General features: G+C 37.5%; 1 protein-coding gene across 42 annotated transcripts in view; it reads left to right on the forward strand.

Annotated features, from left to right (window-relative positions):
• Positions 1 to 23,498, forward strand: part of PCCA (propionyl-CoA carboxylase subunit alpha) — a 420,374-nt gene that overhangs the window by 294,312 nt on the left and 102,564 nt on the right. For 20 of the 42 annotated variants that reach the window (XM_086330472.1, XM_086330467.1, XM_086330460.1 and 17 more), the window contains one exon: positions 1,420 to 1,522. The exons of 3 other annotated variants lie outside the window; for them this stretch is intronic. In XM_086330472.1, the coding sequence (XP_086186598.1) occupies positions 1,420 to 1,522 (103 nt within the window). Of the gene's footprint in view, positions 1 to 1,419; positions 1,523 to 2,275; positions 2,309 to 23,498 lie in introns of all 42 variants that reach the window. 19 more of the 42 variants (XM_086330459.1, XM_086330481.1, XM_086330458.1 and 16 more) reach the window with 1 other exon arrangement.

A 23,498-nucleotide genomic window follows, 5' to 3' on the forward strand; every position in this document is an offset into this window, starting at 1 on the left:
AATGGCCAAAAAATAGTTTTCCAGACCTACAGTGTGCATTATTCTTGATTTGTTGATGCATTTTTAAAAACTTTTCTTTAACTTTCATCTGTGTAGTGTTAAAAACATTTCCTTCATCTCCAAAAAAATAATTCAGTAAAGAGTGTGCTGAATACAAATATTCACCTAAACTATTAATCATTCTCCGTTAGACATTGTGACTAGAGATGATTTGATTCTAGTCACAGTTTTTGTGGCTTTTTTTTTTTTTTTTAATTGACTACACAGAGACTCCTTTGAAATTCAGAGGATGTTAAAGTATTGGCCTGCAACATATTTTTAGAACTAAAACTTAAGGCAGAGTCTGGATACTACATGCTTAGTGCTTAGTCAGTATAAATAATGCAAATATGCCTTATTTAAATGAGGTTAATTCAGAAATCATTAAAATTTTGTTAGCTTAAAAAATTGGGAGAAACATTTGTATTCTGAAATGTTTGTTTGTCTTAGGCTGCTTGTCCCAATTTTTCTGGAGTGTGTACCATTCATCATCACAAGAAAAGACCTGTGTGCTAAAATTAGCATCATTGATGTTGTTTTCTCACCCAGACAAACAAACAAACGAAAAACTGAAACCAAATACATGGACAAAAGGCAGCTTTCGGAAGTGATAGCTATGTTTTATTACCTTGATTGTGGTGAGATAACATGAGTGAATGAATATGTCCAAACTCATCAAATACATGTGCAGTTTTTTGCATACAAATTTAACTCAAGCTGGAGAAAGGAAAAAATTAGTATTATAAGGTTTTAAAAATAGTCTTGATAAGTAACCAAATACTGAAAACAAAATAATGCTTAAAGAAGGTTAAATTTTGAAGGAATGTAAAAATTAGGCAACTCAGATTCATAGAATAGGTGATGGTACCACAATTTCCACAGAATGACTGTTGTTGTCTTTGGAGTGTTTTTGTGTGCTAGTTTTTGCTTTTCATCTGTCTAGTTTGCATTTTGGAGAAGGCAATAGCACCCCACTCCAGTACTCTTGCCTGGAAAATCCCATGGCTGGAGGGGCCTGGTGGGCTGCAGTCCATGGGGTCACTGAGGGTTGGACACGACTGAGCGACTTCACTTTCACTTTTCACTTCCATGCATTGGAGAAGGAAATGGCAACCCACTCCAGTGTTCTTGCCTGGAGAATCCCAGGGACGGGGGAGCCTGGTGGGCTGCTGTCTATGGGGTCACACAGAGTCGGACACGACTGAGGTGACTTAGCAGCAGCAGTTTGCATTTTAAGCCTTTTTTCCAAGAATAGAACCTTTTGAAATGTTCTGGAATACAGTGTTTGGCAGTTTTACTCTGCACACTTAATGTCAAAGGAAAATCAGTTTACTCAGAATAATATAAAATTATTAACTCTATCTTTTTTTTCAACTTCAGAGTGCCTATTGTAAAACCACAAGTGGCTAGCTGGGAGCTCTCAGTGAAACTGCATGACGAAATTCATACTGTCGTAGTATCCAGCAGTGGGCCAACATTCTCTGTGAGTTTTATTTTTTTTTAATTTTTGACTATCTTGAAATTATCTATGAATATTTACAACAATTTTAGCACATTCCACGAGTCTCATCTTTTGCATCTACAACATAGGTGTGTTTCTGTTTTCATCTTCTTTAGGAAGCTGAATGGAAATGAAATTTTTGTCTCTTATGTTAATGAGGAAATGTATGCCCAGACTTAGCCACATTCTAAATCCACTTCCTGTTACCTGATTTATTTTTCTGTTGTTACTGAGAAGGAATACTTCCGCCTTTGTTATAGAGAAGAGCATCTTTAACCATAATTCCAAATATATGATAGATCTGTTTCTTTTAAGACAAGTAACTTGAAGCCTCATGTAACATTTTCTTGAGATTTCATGTTGTTGGACATGCTTTATGCTGAATTTACCTTACAGTGACATTCTTTTTGTTTAGAAGTCTTTAACCCCTTGAGTCATACCCATGAGAGAACTGCTTTAGTTTCAGTCTGGTCTGAACTGAACACTGTTCCAGAAGATTTATACCATGGTATGAATGACATGTTTCGATCCTGTGATTTAAATTGCCAGAAAAATACCATAAAGAGTTACTATTTTATTATTTATTTATTTAGGCCACATGGCTTGTGGGATATTAGTTCCCTGATCTTGGATTGAATCTGGGCCCTGGCAGTGAAAGTGCTAAGTCCTAATCCCTGGACCGCCAGGGAATTCCCAGGAGTAACTATTTTAACTTGGGTCCTTTTTAACTTTCAGCATGAACCACAGAAGCTGCTACATAGTTACATGGTTAGTATAATGAATGTTATATGTTGATTATATATATTATATGTGTTAGTATAATGAATGTTGTATGTTGATTATACATATTATATATGTTAGTATAGTGAATGTTGGGCTTCCCAGGTGGTGCTGGTGTTAGAGAACCTGCCTACCAATGCAGGCGACTTGAGAGATGCAGGTTCGATCCCTGGGTTGGGAAGTTCCCCTGGAGGAGTGCATGGCAACCCATTGAAGTATTCTTGCCTGGAGAATTCCATGGACAGAGGAGCCTGGCGGGTGGCAGTCCATAGGGTCACAGAGAGTTGGACATGACCGAAATGACTTAGCATGCATGCACATAATGAATATTAATGTATATTTCTCTTCTCATGGCTAAGTTGCACTGAGATGTCATTTTACTGGGTGGGGGAGGAAATGACTTTTCATCAAAAAATTTAAACCAGATATGAAAATCAAAATAATGTAATTTCATTGAAAACAGTCCTTGGAGAGGCTTGAGATATATGGTAGATTCTTATCCCAGGTGGAAAAATAGTTCAAGTAAGAATTAATGAGAATTCATTTAATCAGCAAATACTTACTGCATGCCTACTGTGTACTAGATAAGTGTAAGGCTGTTACACTGGAGAAGGTGACATTTTTATGTGATAGTCACAAGTAAATGAGATTAATTCCTGAGTTAAGGTTGGTCTCCTTGGTTGTCTTTCTTTTTCTTTTTTTTTAATTGGAATATAATTATTTTGCAGTGTTATGTTAGTATTCTTGCTTGTCTTTAAATTTTGTGATTCATCTATATGCCAGAATTGCTAAAGCATTTGTTACTAAAAGATATTTCACTCAACTGTCTTAAAACAAAAACTGTGATGGAATTAAACCATGTTCTTGTATTTTGTGATGAACTTATATGATTCTTTATATTTCTCCTTTCTATATGATCATTTGAAAAATAACTCTGTAAGTGGACACTTAACTATGCATCAAATTGAGTAGCAAATTATATGTGTTGAATATTAAAAGATAATGTAGTATAGTATTTTCCTAGGGGAAGGTTAGCTTTGCAAAAATGTAGACCTTAGCATAATTTTCAGTTCTGTACTGAGTCACCACTGAAGTGTTACTGTTAATCTGATACAGTGTTTTTCTAAGCGGTGCCTTGCCTTAATAAGAAAACTGCCCAGCTTATGTCTATGAGTTGTTATTTCTCTATGCTTGTTTCAGATTCCATGTTGGAAAGCTATAGATCATTGGCACAGTTCAAGTGATATCTGTCGAGTTTTCGTTGTAGAATTATCCCATTTTACTTTTCAGCTCATGATGTGTTTAAAAAACCCATCAAAATTAATACATTAAAAATTTCCCTGGAAAACATCCACCTTGATATATAGTACAAAAACTACTTCCTGTATGTATTGGCTTAGCTACTATCAGAAGCATCAGGCATAATAAAAATTGAGCATTCCTGATAGTATATCCCTTTTTCCTGACCATATTTGGATTGAGCTTCATTTAGCGTCAGTGTTATGAAAGGAGACAAGTTGAATAGTGTGCAGTAAGTAAAGGCTTTCATTGGTATTAGATTTTAATAGAGGGGAACTCCTGCTTTTAGAGTCTCAGAAGGGAGAGTTGTGACCATTTACTTGTTTTTCTAGATCACCCTCTGCCACATCAGTAGGAAATTAGCCAAGAGGTGACAGTCTAGGTTAATGACCCAAGAGGTAATACATATTTGTTTTCCTTACAGTAATGTGTTCGTGTTTTCTGAAAGTCTTTTATTTAATTAAAAATTTTTTTTAAATAATAAGATATTCAAATGAGGAAAATATAGCAAATTTACAAATCTCTATGTAGGTCGCCTATTAAAAAAAAGAAAAAAGTAGTAGATACAGCTAAATCTCTTCTTTACATCATCCCATTCTGCTCTCTTCTTCTCTAGAGATGACATCATTCGTGAAGGTACCATGTGTCTTTCTTGTACATGTTGTTACAGTTTCAGTGTGCCATAATAATAATGAAATATTTCATGTACCATAATAATGATGAAAAAGAAAGATGTGAAAAATATATATATCAATACTTAATGATATCATTTATGTAAGATTTTAAAATGCACAAAGCAAAAACAATTCCATTTACAATAGCATCAAAAAGAGTAAGATACTTATTAATAAACTTAAACATAGAGGACAAAGACTTGCACACTGGAAAATATAAAATGTTGCTGAAATAAATTAAAGAGGACACAAATAAATGGAAAGCCATCTCATGTTCATGGATTTGAAGACTTAATGTATGCTATAATGTCAATATACTCAAAGCATATAGATTCAATGTCATCCCTATCAAAATCCCAACAGAATTTTTGCAGAAATAGAAAAAAATCCAGAAATTCATATGGAATCTCAGGGATCCCCCAATAGTTAAAACAATGTTGAAAAAAGAAGAACAAAAGTTGGAGAACTCGCACACTTTCTGATATCAGATTTTATTTTAAAACTACAGTAATCAAAACAGCATGAACACCAGTAAGACAGCACACAGACCAAGAGAATAGAGAGCCCAGAAATAAACCCGTGGATAAGTGATCGAGTGATTTTTGACAGGAGTGCTAAGATCATTCCATAAGGAAAGGACAGTCTTTTAACAAATAGTACTGAGAAAAATTGGATATCCACATGCCAAAGAATGAAATTGGACCTTTTACCTTACTCCTTATGCAAAAGGAGTTCAAAATGTATTAAAGACCTAAATGAAAAAACTAGGACTTCAAACTCTTAGGAAAAAATAGTCATTACGTTGGACTTGATAATTTCTTGGTTATGACATCTGAAACATAGGCAACAAAAGAAAAATAGGTAAGTTAGAGTGCGTCAGCATTTATAACTTTTGTGCATCAAAATCAGCGAACGGAAAGGCAGTGCACGGAATGAGAGAAAATATTTGCATATGCAGGATACATTTGCATATTACTCAGAAGGCAATGGCACCGCACTCCCGTACTCTTGCCTGGAAAATCCCATGGACAGAGGAGCCTAGTGGGCTGCAGTCCATGGGGTCGATACAAGTCGAACACGACTGAGCGACTTCACTTTCACTTTTCACTTTCATGCATTGGAGGAGGAAATGGCAACCCACTCCAGAATTCTTGCCTGGAGAATCCCAGGGATGGGGGAGCCTGGTGGGCCGCCGTCTATGGGGTCGCACAGAGTCGGACATGACTGAAGTGACTTAGCAGTAGCAGCAGCAGAATATATAGACTAACTTACAGATGCAATCTATTTTAAACATGGGCAAAGGACTTATTACAAAGTTAAAAATATCTACATTAGTAGATAAATAAAAGAATTATTAAGAAAGAAACAATTAGCAGGCAGTATAACGGAGTGATTTGGACACTGTGTTGTGATTTGGTGTTAAGAGCTATCTGCTCTTAGGAAATTAATTCCTCTAAATTTCAGTTTCCTCCTCTGTCAAATGGAGATAAAGTATAATGTCTTTCAATTGGATAGAGTGAAATGATATATTTAAAGAGCTTGGAATGTTGTCCAGAACAAATTAAATGTTGGTTGTTAGTAGTGCTAAAAGTACTGCAATAAAAATCTAAATTATTACCAAAAATAAAGTGAAATAAATAAAAATGGGCAATGAACTTGAATAGACATTTCTTTAAAGAAGATACACAGATGACCGATAAACATGTGAAAAGATGCTTGACATCACTAATCATCAAGGAATCACAAATCAGAACTATAACTGGAGGCCAATTCATAGCAGTTAGGATGGCTACTATCAAACAAAGCTCCAGAAAATAGTAAGTGTTGGCGAGTATGAATGAAACTGGAACCCTTGTGCACCGTTCATGCAGCTGCTGTGGAAAACAGTACTGTGGTTTATGTAAAAAGTTAAAAGTTGATAAGATCTGGCAATTCCACTGCTGGGTGTTTATCCCAGACGATTGAAAGCAGGATCTTGAAGAGATATTCGCACACTCATCTTTAGCAGTCTTAGTCACAATAGCCAAGAAGTGGAACCAACCCAAGGGTCCAGTGCCAAGTGAATGAATAAGCAAAGTATATACATAAAATGAAATATTATTTAACCTTTAAATGGAAGAAAGTTCTGACACATTTTATCAGACTTCATACAAATGTGATACAGACTTTGGCCCCCTCATGCGAAGAGTTGACTCATTGGAAAAGACCCTGATGCTGGGAGGGATTGGGGGCAGGAGGAGAAGGGGACGACAGAGGATGAGATGGCTGATTGCATCACTGACTCGATGGACGTGAGTTTGAGTAAACTCTGGGAGTTGGTGATGGACAGGGAGGCCTGACATGCTGCGATTTCATGGGGTTGCAAAGAGTCGGACACGACTGAGCGACTGAACTGAACTGAACTGCAAATCAGTATTTTACTGAAAAACTTTTCAGTAGGGAGGATGAAAATTTGGGGAAATAAAGCAAGCAGTGAAAAAGCAGTAAAAGATATTTTATATATCTTAGGTTTTTATTCTAATGCTGAATATGAGTCAAAATGAATAGCATCATTAAGAAGAAAAGAACCTGATACATACAAGGCTGAGATATTATTTTGGTTATTAAGGTGATAAACTCATATATGTAAAAACCAAATTTCATTTATAGTATTTTCATGACTGCCTTCTGGATTCCCAGGATGTTTCCCATTTCTCTTTTATTCTGCATAATACAAAACTAGAAAATACTCATGTGTTGATGTTAAAGATAATGGACTTAAATTCAGAAGAATGAAGTTGGGTCCCTACCTCATATTGAATGGACTTAAATAAAGAAAAATGTCAGAGTACTCTTGACATGATGAAACTTAGCTTGGAAATTTGGGTTTCCCAAGGATGTAAAAATGAACACTGTACATGCTCTAAAAAATCTTTTTTGCCCAGTATTTCATGTTAACTACTAATAAACTGTTCCCTGGGTGGCTCAGTGGTAAAGAATCCACCTGCCAGTGCAGGAGATGCAAGAGTCATAGGTTTGATTCCTGGGTCAGGAAGATCCCCTGGTGCAGGAAATGGTAACCTACTCCAGTGTTCTTGCCTGGAAAATTCCCTGGATAAAGTAACCTGGCAGGCTACAGTCCATGGGGTTGCAAAGAGTGGGACCCAACTGAGCACACACGGCACTAATAAACTAGAAAAAAGTTGTAGTGTTCCTATTGAATTAGAGATTCTTTGTTACAGTGAATGACTGATAGAAATTTTTCTATGGACCTTGTGAAATGCTTCTTAAGAATAATCAGAATCCTTAGACTATTGAATTTTGTCATATCAATGTAATTTTTATGTTAATGTTTATAAAGAAAAATCTAAATGATCTAAAATAACATTAAATATTAAGATCAAGAAAAAAAGCACTTTTTTTTTTAAACTTTTTTCAGTTTATTTTCCTAAATGAGATTTTTTTTTTTTTTGCTTCTTATATACAGGTCAAAACTTAACTTTTTGATAGGCGTAAAACTTTGCTACAATTTTAAATTGTGGTCACAATCCTTTCTTTCTTTTAATTTCAAGTATGTTTTGTATTGATAAAATTTATACTAAAAGTTAAATGGCAAAGATTCATTTCTGGAACAGCAGCAAACTAACTATAATTGCTGAATATTATTTAAAAAATCTCTATTTACAGAATTATATGCTGTTGTATATCAAAAATTCTGCAAAAGCCATTAAGAAACTGCCACAAATAATACAACAGGTTTAGCAAGGGTACAGGAAACAAAATATATAAAAATCAATAGTATTTCTACTCATTTTCAATGAGCACTCCAAAAATAAAATTATGAAAACAATTTCATTAACAAAAGGATCCAAAGAATAAAATACATAAGAGTAAATTTAGTAAAAGAAGTGCAATACCTATACTGTGAAATCTTCAAGCTATTGAAAATTCATGAATCTAAGTGACTTAGTTCATGAATTGAATGACTTAACATTATAAAGATGGCAGTACTTCCCAAATTGGTCTACAGATTAAACATAATTTTTATCAGAATCCAGGCTTTATTTTTGTCAGAAATTGATGCTGACATTCAAGCTAATACTAACACTCAAACAGAAACGTAAAGAATCCAGAATAGACCTTATAATTTTGAAAAAGAGAATAAAGTTGGAAAACTCACTTCCTCCTTTCAAAACTTATAAAATTGTCTTGAAATCAAGACCATGCAGTATTTGCATAAAGAAACTTACAGATCAATCAGTAGAATAGAATTGAGAATCCAGAAGTCCATAAATGTATGGTCAAGTGATTTGTGACAAAGGTCCCAAAATTATTCAGTAGGAAAAGAATAACCTTTTTAACAAGTAGTGCTGGAACAATTAGGTATCCATGTATAAGAAGAATGAAGTTGGGTCCCTACCTCATATTGAATTGATATAACAAAATCCCACATGGATAAAAGATGTGACATATGAAAGATAAAGCAACAAAACTCTCAGGAGAAGACACAGGAGTACATCTTCGTGACCTCGCACGTAGCATTGGTTTCTTAGATTTGACCCAAAAGCACAAGCATCAAAAAAAATTTTTTTGATGCTTGTCAAAATTTAAAATGCTGCTTCAAAAAATACTAGCAAGAAATTGAAAGGACAAACCACAGAGTGAAAAAAATATTTTCAAATAATATATCCAGCAAAGCACTTGCATTTAAAATATGTAAAGAACAGTTAATACTAAAGACAATAATAAAACTTAATAATAATGACAATGTAGTATAAAAATAAGCAAAGAACCTAAACAGACATTTCTGAAAGAAAATATCCAGTTGTCAATAAGCAAATGCACAGGTGATCAGCATCCTTTGTCATCAGGGATACGCACGTCTAAAGCGCAATGAGATGCCACGTCACACCTACAGAATGGCTGCAGTAAGCAAGCCAGATAGTAACAGGTAGGGCTGAAGATGGAGAGAAATTGGCACCCTCACACACTGTTGGTGAGAGTGTAAAATGATGCAACCACTTTGGAAAACAAGCTGATATTTCCTCAAAAAGTTAAACATCTAGGTTATCCAGAACCTCAGTTCTATCATGAGTATTTTATCACGAATAAGTATTTTTAGACTTACTTATATGTTTGTTACTGTGGTGGATGCATTTTACCTTTCAAATAATATTTCACATAATAATTTTTCCAAGTAATAGTTGCCAGGCTGCTGCTGCTGCTGCTGCTGCTGCTGCTGCTAAGTCGCTTCAGTTGTGTCCGACTCTGTGCGGCCCCATAGATGGCAGCCCACCAGGCTTCCCCGTCCCTGGGATTCTCCAGGCAAGAACACTGGAGTAGGCTGCCATTTCCTTCTGCATGAAAGTGAAAAGTGAAAATGAAGTTGCTCAGTGGTGTCTGACCCTTAGCAACCCCATGGACTGCAGCCTACCAGGCTCCTCTGTCCATGGAAGTTTCCAGGCAAGAGTACCAGAGTGGGGTGCCGTTGGCTAGATGTCAGCAACTAAAAGACAAATTAAATAGAAATATATATTTATTTACCCTGTCTACTAAACAATTTGGTAACATTGATATTCTTCAGCCTACTAATTCTACCTCTAGAAATTCATTCCAAGGAAGCAGCGAAAAATTGCTAATATGAACATGGTATTGTGTTGGGAAGGAAAAGATGAATTCATGGCAGAGATAGCCAGGGAAGCAGTCTCACTTACAGTAAGGAGACTTGAAAGTGATTGAGATACAGTGATAAATGCTTTAATGGAGGTCCCTTCAACTAGTTAAATCCATGAGAAAGAAAGAAGAAAGCAGTCATCTGCCTGGGGGAAAGGAAGGATGTAGGGGAAGATGCAAGTTTTCCTTGGCTGAGATGATTAATGAATAACCATTTAGAACATGATTTTTGCATAAGCCAGGACTTGAGTCTAAATCACAGCGTAAGAAGGTAAGGAAAAACATTGAGACTTGTTGGTGTGGGAAACCAAAGCTTGTGGAAAAATTAGAGACATCTTTTATAGATAATTTTGACTTTTTATTATGGGAATGTTTGCTTTCTTTATTGTTATTGATTTTCTATAAATAGTATAGTTAGAGGTTTTCTTGTCTTGTTCTAATTATATTTTTTCTGATACTTATTTTAGCCTATTCAAAGGTATCTTCATGAAACAGCTGATTACTTTGGTCTGTTCTGTAGAGTTTGTGCCTTGTCTCAAGCACTGTGTTAAACACTTGATCTGTGTTCTAAATGAGATGGTGATAAACTGCAAGGTCAATGTTATTAGCTTTAGTTGACAGAAGAGTTGGAAACTGACATTCAGAAATACTAAAGCCGAAGTCACACAGCTTAGGAACGTGGGATCCAAGATTAAACCCGTATCAGTATGATTCCAAGGCCTGTGAAATGGTACCTCTCTGCATCTGACTTTACAAAGTACTTTTGCTAAAGAAAATTCAGAGAAATAGTAGCACCAACTTGGAAAATTGGCTCTGTTAGACTCTGGACACATCTTTGTTAATCTGAGGAATAATACATTTCTAGTCAGAACAGTTTTGTCACATGATAATAGGAAGTTTCTTTGTGTTAAACATTGAGGCTCAAGTCATTCCATTTAAAGGCAGCCTAGAAGGCATCACAATAGCGTGAATAAATCATAGTATTACGTAATGTACAGTTTCACAAAGTGTACAGTTAGAGATACTGGTTAAGAGTAGTTTGTCAGAAAGCGTTTTCAGTGTCTCACTACTCTTGTAGATGTTGACATGTTTTTCAAGTTGTGTTAAAGTTCGAAGTACTGAGTTTTCATGGTAATTTTACAGTCTTATCCGAGCAAGTAGTACTTTTTAGAGCAACACAAGATTTGAAATACGTAAGATATTGCATCTACAAGATTTTGTTTGTGCTTGCATTTTGTTTTAATAATGTTCATTTTGGTTGATGTAAAATTGTCTCAACTTGAGATGCCTGTGGTGGAGGGAGGGAAATGTTTTGTAATAGTCATATTATTGAAATTACCACCTTGTGTTTTTCTTCTCAAAGGAAGAATATGGTGATGAGCATAAGAATAAAAAATAATAATTACATATGGATGCATAATAAGAAATAATTATATATGCATTGTGTGAAGTTTTTCTTTCTCTAGTATAGCCAACTCTTTCCCATTTTTTCCTACCACTATGCATTTTGTTCTAGATTTCCTGACTAAGAAAACATTCCACCAGAGTTTGTTTTGATATTTAGAGAACATTTTGAAAATGTAGTTTTAAGTGGAGCTGAGTATTTTTTATGTAACATTTTTCAAAACGATGAAGAATTAAAGGAACTTAGCATATACCAATAAATAATCTTGTGTACAAATTAACCCTTTCTTCGTTTTCAAATGTTAATGAAAAGAATTTTTTTTTTTTAGTTTTACTAGTTTATTGCTACCAACCCATCTCCTTCCACCTTCCTCACGCATGCGTGCTCAATCACGTAACCCCATGGACTGCAGCCCGCCAGGCTCCTCTGTCCATGGACTTTTCCAGGCAAGAATACTGTAGTGGGTTGCCATTTCCTTCTCCAGGAAATCTTCAATAAGAGTTTATACCTTCAATTTACATATAATCTGGTTTTTATCTCATTTGCAGAGAGTAATGCTAAATCATGTAGGTACTAGAATTTGTATAGGGACATGGTAAGAATCATGATTCTTCTTTAAAAAAATAATTTTCAAATACCCTCCTTAGGGAAAAAAAAAAAAACATTATTATTGTATCTGTCTCTCTTCCTCTGTGTCAAAGAATATTTTATTCCTGAACGTAGGAGGGGGTCAAATAAACAAGATTGTAGAAAAATAAAGTCTGAAGAGTACATCATGCACAGCTTGATCTGTTTACTTTTTAAATGCCACCTTGTTCAGTGGATCTGGGACTGCACTTGTGAACCATAGGACTAGATTTCACAAAAAGATGAGGCTCCTGCCCATGTAATCTGGAAAATTGCTTGTCTAATGGGGTGCCTAGTTGCACCTGTACCCTCTTGAGTGACTCAGTCGTGTTGTGCTCAAGAGTGAAGTAACTTGTTATGTGACTAAATGAAGGGGAAAAAGAAGTTATGAAAGCCAGCTACTTTGGAAATGAAAAGCTAAATGGTATTGGTTGTTATCACATTAAGGTTGGCAAATACTATAATTAAAACGTCAAGTGATTTTTGGTGTTACTGCCTGGTTTCAGCCACGTTCTGATAAATTTTATTTGGAATCAAATTTTCATTGTGGACACCAGATATTCAGGTTGAGTTCAGTTCAATTTTATAAGCACTTACAGATAATCCATAGTAATCCAGTAGCCTTTTATGGGCACTGGTAAAAGTTCTATCACAAAAATTTATTGTAAGTCATTTTATTTATTTTGTCATGATACTGATGGCCTCTCTGACTTATTTGTACATAAATAAACAGTGAAAACACAGTTGAGTGCCTTTGCTGAGTGACTTGACCATTAGATGAATTTCAGTGTATTTGTAGCCACTCTACATTTATCATTTAGCTGTAATATAGTTTCATGGCCGTTTATTGGATGCTTCAAATGACATAGTTCCTGGAGAACCAATAGGAATCAAGAGAGATGATGTCTGACTCTGTAAAATTTGTCATCTGTGGAGGGTGACGAGGACAGGCTGTCCTTCAGCGTATGCGACGTGTCTAGTGTTGTGCTTGAGACAAGGCGCATATTCTATAGAATAGACCAAGGTAATCCATTGTTTGATGAAGATACCTTTGAACAGGCCAAGATGATAATATAATTAGAATGAGACAAGGAAATCTCTCTCTGTACTATTTAAATAAAGGCTGTGTCAGGTGGAACGAGTGGATGATGCCAGGGAGCGGCGGATGCTATGGAGGCCACCTGGTGTGGGGCGGGGGTCTGACCTGGACATGCGTGGCTGTGGGTGGACTTAGGAAGGAAATAAAGGCCAAACTGAGTCCTGTGGAAGTCCGCGTGGGGAGGGGAGGGGAGAGAGGTCAGAGTTTGAAAGCATACGTAAAAACTGTAAAAAGGGCTAAAAGATCGTTCGATATGGCTGGGGAAATGGAAGAGTTGGAACGTGGAAAGCTTGTCGGGGACCTGGTGGCAGGGAGGGAAGGTGGTGAGAGCAGCGGTGTGAGCGGTGACACCAAGATGAAGTGAGCAGAGGCCCGATGGTGCAGGGATGGGAGAGGAAGTCTTGCCACGTGTTCACGTGGAGAACAGCTCTGACCATCTCCCTGCTGGGTTGATACAAGCTGGGTTGAAAAAAACATTAATTTTTGTTAGAAAGTTGCCTACTATACCTGTACTGTACTGTACTTTGGAAGAAACAAAACACTTTTATGAATAGGTTAAATACAGGATAAATACCCACTGCATATCCTGTTTGAAAAGTTTTGAAAATTGGTTGTTGTTCAGTCGCTAAGTCGTGCCCGACTCTTTGTGTTAATGGTGTGGATTTATCTGGAGAGCAGGGAGAACCAGAGAAGGCCTTCCTTCAGGAAACTGGATCAGAGTTGCCTGTGAGAAAGAACACCCTTAGGCTACGCTACAGAGAGTAGCTTGCCAGAGTGCGGGGTGAAGGAGAAGTCTTAGTGTCCACTGAAGGCAGCATTGCAAATAGGAGGTACTAGTATCCTCAGCCGGAGAAGGCAATGGCACCCCACTCCAGCACTCTTGCCTGGAAAATCCCATGGACGGAGGAGCCTGGCAGCCTACAGTCCGTGGGGTCGCTAGGAGTCGGACACGACTGAGCGACTTCACTTTCACTTTTCACTTTCATGCATTGGAGAAGGAAATGGCAACCCGATTCAGTGTTCTTGCCTGGAGAATCTCAGGGACGGGCGAGCCTGGTGGGCTGCCATCTATGGGGTTGCACAGAGTCGGACACGACCGAAGCGACTTAGCAGCAGCAGCAGCAGTATCCTCAGCTCCAATTATTTTGGCAGTGGGAAAAAAATACATCGACGGTAGAGAGACTTAAAATGTAGAGTTAGCTGCACAGCATTTGTTGAGTAGTAATAATATTCTGAGTTGTTTGTTAATTCTAGCCCTCTCTTATCAGAGCAATTTAGAAGTATGTTCTAGAGAATACTCTTGATGGACGGAGGTTTCTAGAAAGTCTAAATTGTGTTTAAGTCGATAACTTGTGAGGATTAATAGACTCTGTACCTTGGTCACTGTTATGAACGAATAGATTTGTGTCGTTGTTCAGTCGCTCAGTCGTGTCCGACTTGTTGCGACCCCATGGATTGTGGTACACCAGGCTTCCCTGTCCTTCACCGTCTACTGGAATTTGTGTCATATTTTTGGTGAACACTTGTTTGCTGTCAGATTCTCTTACTTAACTACTTCTGGTGAAGTTGAGAGGTGGTTAATGGTTGTTTTTACCTGAGAAAGCAGTAAGGGAGTTCAGGTCTCTTAAGTGGCCAATTAGTCACTTGCTATCATATGATAGTATTTAATTCCTTCATTGCATTTATCACAAACTTTAATTATATACCTTCTGTTTTTCTTTTTCCATTTGATTAAGTTCCATCTTTTTACACTAAAATATAATCTTTATAAGGATGGGGACCTTGTCTTGGTGGTTATGCCTTGTACTTCTCAGGAAGTATTTGTTGAGAGAGAGGGATGGGAGGAGGGGAGGAAGGGCCAAAGAGGAGGAGAGGTGGGATTTGAGATTAACTGGAACATTCTGCGAGTAACAGCTGCTCTAATACTGCAAGGACCTAAAACTCCCACAGTTTGTCTCTTAAATGTTAAATGTCCTTTGTGGGTGTGCTGGGGCTCTTCCTGACCAGGAGGCTCATGCTGCCATGCTGCTGGTCGCTCTGACCAAGGGACAGAATGAGCATGGGGAGTCATGACTGGTTCTTGGAGCTTCAGCCAGCATCCTTCCGCTCATGTTCCATCCCATCGCAACAGTGGGTCGTGTGACCATGCGTCTCCTTTAGGGGATGGGAGATGGCAGTCTTATCATGTATCCACATGGAGAACAGCCCTAACCACCCACCTCCTTGCAAGATACCTTGCAAGTTGAAAAGCATTCATTTTTGTTAGAAAGGAAGTTGCTTACTATATACAGTAGTGTGCTTTTGAGGAAATAAAACACTTTTATGAATAGGTTATATGCAGGATAAATATCCATTGCATACTCAGCATTGACAGGCAGGTTTTTTGTGGTTTTTTTTGTTTGTTTGTTTGTTTGTTTTTTACCGCTAGCACCACCTGGGGAGCTCTAGTGGCTCAGATAGTAAAGAATCTGCCTGCAATTCAGGAGACCCGATTTTGATCCCTGGTTCGGGAAGATCCCCTGGAGAAGGGAATGGCTGCCCACTGCAATATTTTTGCCTGGAGAATTCCGTGGACAGAAGCCTGGCAGGCTGCAGTCCTAGGGGTTGCAAAGAGTCGGACATGACTAAGCGACTAACACTTGGGACACCCAAGATTGCTGGGTGATTAAAGAGAGCAAGGCCGGAAGCCCTGGGTCTCCTCATGGCTGGTCCTTCTCTTTATATCGCGCTCTCCGCAATGGAAAGAAACTTAAATTTAGCATCTATGCAGATGGTGTTAGTTTTATCTCTATAATATATTGGGAAAAAAATTAAAGTATTGAATTTCTCCTATTTGGGAGCTTTTTGCCTACTGTCACATCTAATATTCTTTCTTAAGGAAAAAAAATGGTGCAGCTTAAAAAAGAGTGATTCCTCTGTATATGAGCTTCCCACAACCAATTACAGAAGGTTTGACAGGCTTGGGGAGATAGACACAAACACTAAGACTGCTTCATTCTGTTGGGATAATATTTCAAATTCTGAATATAACTTTTTTTTCCCTACCACTTTACAGCCCAAATAATGGCTATTAAATGGGATATTTTGTCAAACCAGTGAGGTTTTAAAGCTTTGTGCGCCCTCTACGATCTTTTATTAACTACTCAAGAATCTTAATGGAACATCAAAATCCTGGTTTTATGTATCAAAAAGAAAGCAATAACCATGCAATCATGGTTAATTCATGTATTTTTTTTTAACAACTTCCGCTCAGCACATATATGAAACACTTTAAATACTGATGCATCTCCTGTGTTATTTTTGAGATCTTGGAGAAGATCCACAAAACTATAGAGTTGGAAGCTGGAACGAAATTTCAGGTAGCGATAAGTAAACATGTCCTAACTCTGATTCTTCAGTAATGAAATAGTGTAAACTCTTAACATTCCTTTTGTGGAGCTTTGTAGCCCATGAAAACAGCATTGTCATAGAGCCTCGATGTGCGTCATTTGTGACTGAAGGTTTTGATGTCTTTGCAAAAGGCAGACGGGTGCTTTCCTTTGAAATGTGTGAGGCGGTTTGAGATACAGCTCCTCAGATGGATTTAATTAGTCCTCCATAGGACTGGACGTCCGCTTGCTGCGGCTGAATTCTCATTTCATTCACCCATAACTAGAAACACCTCGCTTCAAACGGGTTTCTTCAAAGAAAGAGGGGTTTAGGGTTCTGTGTTTTACTGCTTTTTGATGTCGGTTTCCCTTTAACTGAGAAGACCTTATGTTTATACAACTGTTATTATTAAGAAAACATAGCTTTCTTTGCGAGGGTCCTTTTGTCTCAGTGCCGGTTATTGGTGGAAGTCGAGACCTGTGGAATAGATCTTGCTCTGTGTGTGTGTGTTTGCATATTTTACTTCAGAGAGGCGTGAACTGAAAATGGGGCATAAGCTTGTGAAAAAAATTCTCTAAACACGAAGTTTGAAAGCAGAATAAGGTGAAAACCGGTACCAAATACATTAATAAGGCAGATGTTTAATTCAGAAGTTCTAATATTAACCACAAAAGCAGAGCTAGTCAACTAACTAGAGTTTCCATAACTCACATAGTAATTGTAATTTTGATTTATTCTGCCTACAGTGTAAGCTCATGGTATGCTTTCAATAAATACGTTGAAAGAATGAAAACATCTATTCTATGGTAAAATTATATATTAAAAAAATATTTGCTACTACTACTTTTTAAAATTATCCTTAAAACTTAACATTTCATTAGTAGAGCTACTTGAATTTCCCCTGAAAATAACGCCATTCTCCAGTTAGTGTGTCTAAGGGCCTGGCATAGTTCATCATCAAGGCAGCTTTTTTCTCCCATGCCCACGATTCTAATTACATTTCAGGGGGTTGTGCTCTCTCCCAGAATCCCAGTCATTCTTCAGGATGAAATGCTTCAGGGGGTTTGGGTGCTTTTCACTCACAGGCACGGGTTTGCATTCTCGAAAAGCTTCTCTTGCTCTATCTAACATGCTGATTTGTATAAAAATCCTAAAAGATATTCTTAAACTTCTTATTAATCTTTCCTTTCCTTGAAAAGACCAAGTTAATTTAGACTATTCAAGCTTAAAATTGTCCCAAAGCCACAGATCACACTGAAAAATACATATTAATATATCCCCCAAATTCTTTTGGTGTCTTGTTTCAGTATTCCATCCAAGAATCTGTAGAATCTCAGGCTTATATTTCCGTTTTCTGGAAGTCATAGCTGATCTTTCCCATCTTATTTATCAGACTCAGTTCTTAACTGTGCCAGTTTCCAAAACTCAAAGGTCAGGCATGTTCCGCCATTGAAGATATGAGAAAAAGATACACAAAGGCTTAAAACATTTTTAAAAAATACTCTGAACAGTGCTCACAGTAAGTCAGAAAGAGATTGCCCTGGGAGGACCAACATACTGTGGGAAAATGATCTCTGTTCTCTCTGTGTTTTTTGTGACTATTTTCTGGGATTCCTGGTGTCAGGAGAACTGTGGACACGTGGCTCAGGAATATTTTGTTACACACGTGTGAGTAGAATGATTTTATTCAATTTTATGGATGTGATTTATTTCAGGAGTTCTTTTAGTGGTTCTGACTTTGGTACAGTGTTCCATGGCTTCACAGCATTAGTATCTCTTGCAAATGCCCTAAAAATCTTGGTAGAAATAGAAAACCTCCAATACAAAGGACAGAACATTTGTGAATTATCTTGTATATACATTTGCAGGACAATATGTTAGGGAACCCTACTTCTAGTATTTGAAGTTAGTATCATATTACAGTGATCACATTTTCTGTTCTGCAGGCTGGGGTATTTTTATAAAAAGAAGCATCCATCACATGCATACGGGGACACAGGCAGTCATATGCCCCCTCCCTTATCTTGAGTTGTAAAATTAACTGTCTGCATTTACTAATAAGGTTTAGTTTGGGGCTCGGTAAGGGTGTAGTAGAGAAACAGTCATGTAACATTGTACTTGGGAAAAAAACAAAACAAAACAATTTTTGAGGACAGATGGTCCTTAACCTTTGGAAAAGCCATTTAACCCCTCTGAGACACTGCACTAATACTATTTTATATAAATGCCAGTGCAGAGGAGAATGTAAAGTCCTTGAGTCAAATGGATTTGAATTTAAATACTAGTCCTGAGACTGCTGGCTGTCAAACCAGCAGCAGTTACTTAGCTTTTCTGAGTCTTCCTTTTTCTCATCTATAAAATGGGTAATAATCTTCAGTGCGTGTGTGCTAAGTCTCTTCAGTCATGTTCAACTCTTTCGCAACCCCATGGACTGTAGCCCGCCAGGCTCCTCTGTCCATGGGATTCCCCAGGCAAGAATAATGGAGTGGGTTGCCATTTCCTTCTCCAGGGGATCTTCTCAACCCAGGAATCAAAGAGTCTCTTAGGTCTTGTGCATTGGCAGGTGGATTCTTTACAGAGTTTTGTTAAAATCAAAGAAGATAAAGTATGTAAAGTCTCTAGTACAGTGGCTGGCATGTAGTAGGTACTGAAGGAGCCATCTCCCTTCCCCCTTAAATAGAGACAGTTTGCTTTTTGAAAGAATCTAAAATAGCATTTACTTTGCAAACAGTTCTTTTCCATTCTGTGAAAAATTCATGGAAAGTTTAAACAATAAGACTAAAATGAAAATGTGCACACATACTTTAGTGAGGTTTGTGGGTATCAATTTATATTCTAAGATTCTAAAATTCTTTGCTTAGAATTGTATTCTTCGTTTATTTTATGAAGCCCTTTTTGAGGCCACATAGAATACCTGGAGAGTGTTATAGAGGTAATCTTTGCCTCTCATGGTTCACTTTGGGCAATTTTCTCTGTGCGGCTGGTGAGCCAGTTACTGCTGTCCCCACGCCCGTTGCTGCCCTGGGGCCCTGCTGCGGTTTGAAAGCCCACTAGTTCTGCAGTTCCTCCTCCCCCACTCTAGGGCACACCTGCATGGTTAAGGTGCCCAGCTGACAGAATCCAGCTCTTCGGGTGGATCTGCCCTTCTTTCAAAGCCTTTCTCTCATCCATGGATTGTTGTTCCATCACTCAGTCATGTCCGACTCTTTGCGGTCCCATGGGCTGCAGCACACCAGGCTTCCCTGTCCTTCACCATCTCCCTGTGCATACTCTGCCCATTCTGAAAAGCTCCAGGCACCATGGAATTACCACACAATTATCATAGTGACCATGCTTCTCAATAAAATATTGACCTTTGTTACTGTATTTTCCCTCCAAATGAATTTATCTACAACTATCCAAACTGGCTTGGTTGAGGTAATCAGATCAATCTGGGTTTGGATATGCTCTTTCACTAACTGTGGAACCATAAACCCATATTTAAATTCTCTGACCTCAGATTTGGCATCTATAAGTTGTGGTTAATAACATCCCCACTGTAGGCCTACTCTGAGGATTCAGTGAGTTTAATGTTTATTCAAATATCTGATACATGTTCGCCACTCAGTGCGTGTTCCCTTTCTTCAATTTAGGCTTATTTTTTCTGAACAAGGCTTCCTTGGTGGCTCAGATGTTAAAGAATCTGCCTGCAATGCAGGGGACCTGGGTTCGATCTCCTGGGTTGGGAAGGTCCCCTGGAGGAGGGCATGGCAACCCACTCTAGTATTATTGCCTGGAGAATCCCATGGACAGAGGAGCCTGGCTGGCTACAGTTCATGGGGTTGCAAAGAGTCAGACACAACTGAGTGACCAACACACCCTTTCTGAACAAGTGACAGAAGTTTAGCTGCAAAGAAAACCGAGGGGCGTTCATAACCTGGCTGTTACCGTCACTGGAGTTTCTAGTCTATTTCAATATTGTTTTCTTTTTTAAAGGCATTTTATCTCTAAGATAGAATTGTAAAATAAACCATGCCACTTGTCTCTAACTCGGTTTCAAATCTCACAACGGTAGGCATATTGCTTAAAATTTTAAGATTTAGTGCAAATGGCTTCGGGTGCGCTTTGCATGGATGTTTTTGCTCTCAGCCCTGTTGCCACGTCAGCATGATGATGGGTTTATATTGCTCTTGCTTCATTTTGTTGCTTGGCTTTTTCTAAAACCTGACTGTGTTTAGATGTGCAATGTATGGTTACTTGTGGAACAAGAGTAAGGAAACCAGCTGGATATTAAATACGGCACAATCCTCTTTGTAAGCAGCCATGGACAAACTTGTGAGAAGCTACCAAATTCACCCAACTAGATAGAAAGTGCTTATGCTTAGCTTTCAAAATCTAATGATGACTACTTAAACACTAGCTTAAATGTTATCTCGGTTAATGATACATGTCCAGCTCAATTAATAGAGGACTTGTTGCTTATTGTTTTTATAGGTGTTTGAAATAAGGTTTAGAAGAATTTATGATTCTCTTTATAGACAGCTACTGACAACACCAGCTAAGTGTGAGAGTAGTGGTAACTGGCAAAGTTGCTGGTGGTGGGTGTCGTTTTCCGTTGGTTTAACTTATCAAAGATTGAAGAAAGATCTGTTTTGTTTCATTCCACATACTGATTTAGGTACACTGATGGATGTTGCCACCTAAAGTTTAGTCTGTCAGTAATAAATCAAGGCTTTCAGGTGTCGTCTGTTCTATTGGCTTTTAAATGATCATATATCCACATGATGCCACATCACACATTGAGAACTTCAGCTCAGTGCAGAGGGGTTTCTTTTTGTTGTTGAGTTTAGCATACCAGCTTGAAGTTAAGCTGCAGTACAAAAATTAGACTAACTTGGGCTTCCCTTGTAGCTCAGCTGGTAGAGAATCACCTGCAGTGCAGGAGACCCCAGTTCGGTTCCTGGGTGGGGAAGATCCCCTGGAGAAGGGATAGGCTACTCACTCTAGTATTCTGGCCTGGAGAATTCCATGGACTGTATATTAATGGGGTCACTTAAGTTTAGCATACCAGCTTGGAGTTAAGCTGCAGTACAAGAAATACACTAACTTACCAGGAGGATATTCTTGCTTGCACTCCATATGTATCATTTGCTTATTCAAGCATGTAAAACTTCAACAAGGGGAGGTAATTTTACTTGAGATTTCTTGATTCCAATTGTTCTGCTACTTGGCACTGGGTGGAAAAAGGAAAAAAAAATCATATTGAAAGCATTGTTTTGTTAATGAAGTTGCTTGTCCTTTTTTGTGCCAAATTTGGCAGGTAAAATTACCATTTATTCTACTTGCTAGAGCTGGAGAATAGATTGTTGAGGAAAAGTAGCAATTTAAGTAATGACACTAGATAGAATGTGCTACGTTATATGCATCTCCCATACTTTTAGATATTGACATGCAATTTTTATTTCTCTTTAGTAATGCACTTTGCCTTTAACTACATATCACTCCCAGTAGCTTTTATCAGCTACATACCATTTGCTTCAATTGTGAAATTTTAGAACATACTGTGTTGTTATTAATTATAATAAGCCAAAGTGAAACATTTTGATCTGAGGATAGATTAATGCTTGTAGTTTGTTCCTGATATTTCAGAGTTATTGCATGTTTGTAAATTTAGGGGCAGTTACTTAACATTTAAAAAATAGAGATGCAAAATTAATTAGTTAAGATCAAATTCTAGATGTTCATGATTTCTTCCATGTTAAATATACCTTGACCTTTTATATGTGCTTTAATTTTTGGCTTGCAAATTCTTAAAGAAACTTTAACCAAAAATCTGGTTCTAAAACTAAAGAATGAGTACGTGGTCTTTAAAAATTTGATCATGTGTTCAAATGAAAAGTATGAATTTAGCCTGAGCGAAACTTTGAAGTAACTGTAAGTAATTCACTGAGTTTGTTGTAAATTACATTCTCCTTACTTAAAAAACTTCAGGCTTTTAAAAATTATTGTTACTGCTATAGCTCACAACACAGTGGCTAAACCTTCTGTATAAAAGAAGAAATCCTCTACAGAAGCTAGTATGTAAAATATGTTTTTCTAAAAAAGCTGATTGGTGAACTTGTAGACTTGCAAATGTTAACATAAGAACAGTTAGCGTTTGGTGTTGCTGAAACTTGTAACCATCAGTCACTTCTTTCTGCCCACTAAACTAACTGGGTAGGCAGGTGCAAATGTTAAAAAATCTAACATTGCAATTGACACTAATTGGCATAGTTGTTGGCAGTCTTATCAGAAAGCAAAGGGCTGAATGGTTGAATGGGTTTAGAGAACTTGAATGATAATAAGCATTTTTATATGCATCTTGAATTACTTTTGTGACCCAGACTAACAGGAACACTTCATTGTGACCTCATCCTTCAATGAATAGAAATTATAGGAAGCATAATATGCCGTGTGCGTGTGTGATTACTGATTGTTCTTCGGGTACCCTTTTACAGCTCTCTGCCCCATTACCCACTTTCCACCTCTCCCTACCCGCCTTCCAGGGCTCAGAGAAACCAAAGTTTATGTGTGGAAGAGAAAAGAACTATATTATACTGAATATGAAATTATTTTTTGATTTTTTTGCCAAAAACTAGATGAGCATCATCAATAGTTTAGGCTAAACTTAAGAAAGTGTATTAATTGAGTTTATGGATAAAATGAGAAGACTGGGATTTGCTTCTAAGTGTTCTTGGAGCAGGCGGGGGGATCAACAGGGATATAGATGAAACAAGATCAGCTTTGAGTGGAAAGTTTTGAGCGTGAGTGATGAAACTGTAGAGGTTTATTAAGCTGTTCTGTCTTCTGCATATGTTCGAAATTTTCCACCACAGAAGGGTGCTTGTTTGTTGGTTGGTTTAATATGCTCAGTGACCTTACCCCCTACCGTTAGGTCTTCTATATTTGGCCAGATCCTTCGCAGTACCTGCTTTAAGATTTTTTCCCAATTCCTTTCATCAAAAATGACTTATTAAAGTCAGTGCTAATAACCTGATAAACCAATCTGTGTGCCCATGCACAAATGAGTTAATG

Source organism: Bos grunniens, chromosome 12 (assembly GCF_055505025.1).
Source record: "Bos grunniens cultivar Pamir isolate PY7600 chromosome 12, Bosgru_T2T1.0, whole genome shotgun sequence".
NCBI lineage: Eukaryota > Metazoa > Chordata > Mammalia > Artiodactyla > Bovidae > Bos > Bos grunniens.